We start from the raw sequence: 5,520 nt of genomic DNA on the forward strand, positions 1-5,520 counted from the left end.
TTAGGGCAGGATTATGGTAATGAGTTCATGAATAATTAGCATAAAAAGCAAGGAATCACTAACCAATAGATGAGAGAGTATTAATCAAGAAGGATTAACTTGTAACCAATGAGCACTAACTCCTCTGCTTGCTGAAATGTACAGCTGGTAAAAAGTTGGGATGCACTTTAGGAGCATCCAGAGCTGCAATAAAGGAATTCTGCTGCTTAATACTGCATTGCTGCCAGGGAGTTTTATTCCCAGTTTTGATGACACGAGGAGCAGGGATAACAGGGGGAGCAGATCATCTTCAGGCATTAGATGATCCAGGGCATGATCACTACACAGAGTGGATTTGCAGCCTGTGAATGCATAAAGCCATTTCAGCTGTAGCTCCCGAGAAAGAGTTCCCTGCAGCCTCCCAAGCCAGGCATTTGCTTCAGATATTCCAGCTGGGTGTCAGTGCAGATTAATCCATGCCACGTTTTCCCCCTGGGGAGCAGAGCTGTGTCACTGAGCCAGGCTCCCCTTCTGGCCTGTCCACAGCTCTCTCAGCTCCACCTTGCAGCCCAGATCCCTCAGGGCAGCTTTGGCCACGTCGTCGCAGTCCCGGTGAGCTGCACGAGCTTCTGTGATGAGGTTCTCAGCTCCCATGTCCAGGATGGGCTGGGAGAAGTCCCTGCTCCGGGACACCAGGTTACGGATCAGCATGCAGGCCTGTTTCTGGGGACAGAGGTCAGGACACACGTCAGCAGGGAAATACCATCCCTGTAGGATGCTGCAGCACACACAGATCTGCCTCCAGCTGAGGAATCTGTTCTGGGAAGTCAAAGATCAGCAACAAACTATTTGCTGGAAGAATAAAATCCATGCACAAAGGTATGGCTGCTATTTCCTGTGGAGGGTTATCCAACTCAAGCTCCTGTTTCTCTGCAAATCCCAAACACCAGCCAGGGAATACCAACTAATTCCTTCAATAACACTAAGACAGAATTCTCCCCACCTTTCCACCCTTCCTATGCTGCAGATTGTGGACTGTCCTATGCTGCTCCAGGCACCTTCCCTAGCACTTAGTTTAAACTCCTCCTTTGGCATATATTTTTGATGGTATTTTAATACCCTGAGGATCACTAAAGTGGCCACAGAACCTATTGAGATTTGCATGAGAAACCAGCAGTTACTTTCTTGCTATGCAGGTGTTTTATTTGGCCCTGGATGGCACAAGTTGGGTCTGAAAGAGCTTATCCTCATCCTGCTCTTTCCAGGAGGAGGAAAAGCAATGCTTGAAAGAGAAGTGTGGCATTCCACAGCCGCTTGAACCTGCATTCAGGCGGATTTGAAACCCAAGCTAAGTTGTGCTCTGATCATGATGACAGATGTTGTCCTGCATTTAGTCACTGCACTCCCAACACCCTCAAAACCTTAGGGAATTTGACAAGGACAAAAACCTAAGGAAGCAGCTAACACAGCCAACACCCATCCTGCTAAATAGTGAGGAGCTCTGAGCACATACCTGTACAGCCACTTCTCGTGGGTGAGCTTTCATGGCCTGCAGTGCTGCCAAGGCTCCACCACCTTCCATGATGACACCACAGTTCTCAGGCTTCCGCAGAGCCAACACGCACAAGGCTGCACAGCCCTGCTCACAGATCTGCAGGACAGGGAGGGAGACACTCACTGCCTGAAAACATGGCTCTGAGGGAAATAAAAATGGAGTTTGTTCTATTTGATGGTGATTTTTTGTTTTTTTTCAGGGGAACATCCTGCTGCTTTGGTGTGTAAACCAAGCTGAAGGTTGGATGTGATGGTCTTGGAAGCATTTGCCAATCTTAATGATTTTATTCTCATAGAATTCTGTGTTCAAGCATTGGAATAGTTGGAATCACCATCCCTGGAGGTGTCGAAGAGGTGTATGGATCTGGGTGATGTGGTTCAAGGGTTACAGTGGTAGTGCCAAGTGGATGGTTGGACTTGATGGTCTTAAAGTTCTCTTCCAACCTTAATGATCCTATGTTTTACACCCTAGAGGCACAAAACACTATATCCAATATCCACCTGCTTCAGGAACAAGGCAAAACCCCAATACAGAGTGGACACACCAGAACATTCACACTCAAGCTCTCTACACCAACAGGACATTCAATGTGGGACACACTACTCAGTCACAAACACACATCATCCAGCCCGAGCTGCACTCCCAGGTGGTACCTGAGGGTTGGCCAGGTGGTGGCTGATGGCAAGGACAATGAGGTCAGTTCCCCCAGCGTCCACAATGGCATCTTTGACGTCGTCGTTGCCAGCCACGGCGCGGATGGCACTGAGCACCTGCTTCACCACGTCCTGCCCCACCAACAACAAACACTTAGAGAGCTGCAGGGATCATTACAGACTCTTGAGAAAGCAAAGCACAACTTCCCCCAGCAATTCCATGCGAACAGTTGGAATTCTCAGCTAGGAAGAGCAACTCTCAGTCACTGGACCTCTAAGGTCCATTCCAACCCTTGAACATACTGTGATACTAAGATACTTTCTTGCTGCACAGAGTAATAAAAGACCTTGGTGGTTTGGCAAATGCTGTCAAAGAAGCTTGAAGAATCAAGTATCAACCTCTGGGCCTTGAGCATCTAAACCTCATGAATCTCTTCTAGAATGGTGGAAAACCACACACTCAGCTTCCCTGGGAGCTAGCAGAGCTCTGCTCATGGAGCACGGAAGAATAACCATGAGCAAGAGGCTCACAACTCTTACCTGCAGAGCACATATAACCTGATTCTCTATACAAGGCTGCAAATCTGGATCTGAAGTTGTGTTTCAACCTTAGTTGCACCTTAAATATTGCATAGGCTAAGGCTCATTCACTTCAGAATGAAGAGCACATCCCACTGTGCTCCCTCTGCTCCCAGAACATTCCAGAGGGCTCACCGGGTGGTCCATGCAGTCAGCCAGGAGAGTCACCATAAAATTCAAGCCCCCAAGGTCCACAATCTCTTGGCAGAACTCATTCCTGACAGAGAGGCGAGAGAGGGTGGCGCAGAGCTCACTGAGGACACTGGAGTTGTCTGTGAAGGCTGCAGAGGAGAGATCAGAGCAGCTGTGAGCAGGGAGGGTGAGCAGAATGAAGGGGGTTTTCCTTTGCTTCATTAAAAAATACCAGGGAACAGCATATTTCATTTAACAAATTAAAAGAGGAGAGATGACACCTGTTCACTCTGTCTGCAGACAAAGTCAGAGTGTCTTTTCTTGGCAAGAAGCTCCTCGGCAGGCATAACATGCTGCAAACCTGCACTGGGCTGTAAAGCACTTCCTCAACACAGTGACAAATAGCTGAGCCCCTTCAGTGCTACCCAGTCAGACTCATTGTCTCAGGCCACATTTCCTCACTAGAATTAAACACCATTTCAATGGCAAATTTCTCAGTCACCTCTGAGGAGCTTCAAGTCACAACCAAATGCTTTTGTGAGAAGAAACCACACACAGATGATTCCCAATTAGCATCCCCAGCCATGGGGGTTAACTTTACCTTTTGCAGCTTCAATGAGGACTCTCAACCCATCATTTTCCAACACAATCATTTTAGCATGATCATGGGCATGACCGAAGGGCACACGGATGTCATCATCGAAGGTCATGACCCTGAGGGCTGAGGCTGCTGTCCTGACCACGTCAGCACTGTCCCCATGCTGGATGATGGCTCCAGTGAGGAGGGGCAGAATCCCTCCCTTGACAAAGTCCTGCCTGTTCTGCTCGTGCTTCAGACACGCGTGTCGCACGCAGCGGATCCCGACCAGCGTCACCTCCGCGTCCTCACGCCGCTCCCGCAGCATCTGCAGCAGCAGCTCCTGCCCGGCTGAGTCCAGCAGGTCTGGCTGCCCATCCAGCAAGGCAGACAGGGTGGAGAAGGCTTGGAGCAGTAAATTCCTGTCTCCCAGAGCCAGCTGGCAGGCAGAGAACACCACGGAGTAAGCGCCGTTCTGCCCGGCCAGGTAGCGGAAGGCTAACTGCTCCCGGCACTGCTCCGTGAAGGTTTGGAGCTGCTCAGGCAGCTCTGCCAGGGCTGAGGCATCCACGGCCCTTCCCAGGGAATCCAGGGTCTGGGGGAGAGAGCAGGAGTTAGTTTGCCTTTCCTGGGAGGAACAGAAGCAGCTCTTTATAGTCAGCTACATTTATTTTATCAAAACAGTCTCAAATTCGGAATCAGCTGGAGGTATCTAAGCCATTGCTTGGGTTGTCCTGGTGCACAGAAGCCTTGGAGGACCAGAGGCTTCTCCATGCTGCTGCCACCACTGCCATGGATTCTTAGTATGGTGAGGGGTTGGAATGGACCTTAGGGATCATCTAGTCCCAACCCCCTGCCCTGGGGAGGGACATCTCCCAGCAAAGCAGGTTGCTCAAGGCTTTATCCAACCTGGAGTGAACATTACCAAGGTTGGGACATTATTCTTGGCCTACTACTGACACTCTTCTATAACCCTGCTCAAAACCAACATCCATTTGTGCTCCTACCAGGAGAATCTCGTGCTTTTGCCTCTGCCCATTCTCTGAGGAAGGTGACCGAACAGCTTTCACAATATTGCTCAGGTCCACACCTAAAATGGAACAGAAAACCAAGATTAATAGCAATTACAGGATAATTACAGTAAAACAAACAGCATTAGGTACAGATTTTGGGTTAAATCTACCAAGTTAACCACAGTGGACAAAGAGGAACTTGTAGAAATCAATGCAGAGATGGTGATATGTTATGCTGCGACTATAATGGTCAAATCTATCCTGGAACTTGGGGACTATATTAGGGACTAGTTGACTAAATGCCAACTGTAGAAGACAAAAAGGAGCTTCATTTCACTGACCACATTTCCCTCTGCAGTTTCCCAATCATAATCACTCCCTGAAACCAGGTCAGCATTGACAGTGTCTCTGCTCCACTTTGCAGAAGCTTTTTTCCAACAGTGTCTGCTCATTCCTCGCACGCAGGTTGTGCTAAACCCTCAGCCTGTCCCACCCCGACCTGCAGAAGCAGCTGAACGCCCACAGTACCTTGAGACTCAAACTGCTGCACAGCTTCTCTCACAGCCTCCTCCGGGTCCATCTCGAACTCTGCGATGTTTTCCTGCACTGCATCATCAAAGGTTTCCTGTGCGATCTGCTTGGACCCCATTGTGCCAGGCTGGAACGAACCTTCTCTTCCTCCTCTTCCCCCAGTCCCTGAGGGAACCAGTTTCGGTGCAGAACCTTCAGAAACAAAGGACGTGACTTGCTCTTTTGTGCAGCACACAACCTCAGAGCCCCAAACCAAGAACGCCCAGCCAAAGGCACAATTATTGCTGCATTTAACGGGCAGAAACACAGCGATTAAGCGACGCAACGAGGCATCTCAGCAGAAAAACACCCACCAAGCGGCACACGGAGATACCTCAGCAGAAATACCGATCGAGCGACAGAACGAGGCACCTCAGAGCTCAGCGCGGGATGCTGAGGGTTAGGGCTGAGGGTGTCACCGTGAGGGCTCCACACCCCACACCGATGGGGGAACTCACCCCG

General features: G+C 49.7%; 1 protein-coding gene across 1 annotated transcript; it reads right to left on the reverse strand.

The window, feature by feature from the left end:
* Window positions 1-489: 489 nt before the first annotated feature.
* On the reverse strand, window positions 490-5,137 carry ARMC6 (armadillo repeat containing 6). The gene is made up of 7 exons (XM_009074931.1): window positions 5,017-5,137; window positions 4,483-4,565; window positions 3,500-4,070; window positions 2,902-3,047; window positions 2,188-2,319; window positions 1,493-1,630; window positions 490-702 (listed from the first exon to the last, which is right to left on the reverse strand). The coding sequence occupies exons 1-7, from the start codon at window positions 5,135-5,137 to the stop codon at window positions 490-492; spliced, it is 1,404 nt and encodes a 467-aa protein (XP_009073179.1).
* Between the last annotated feature and the right edge of the window lie 383 nt (window positions 5,138-5,520).

This window comes from Acanthisitta chloris, unplaced genomic scaffold (assembly GCF_000695815.1).
Source record: "Acanthisitta chloris isolate BGI_N310 unplaced genomic scaffold, ASM69581v1 scaffold19885, whole genome shotgun sequence".
NCBI lineage: Eukaryota > Metazoa > Chordata > Aves > Passeriformes > Acanthisittidae > Acanthisitta > Acanthisitta chloris.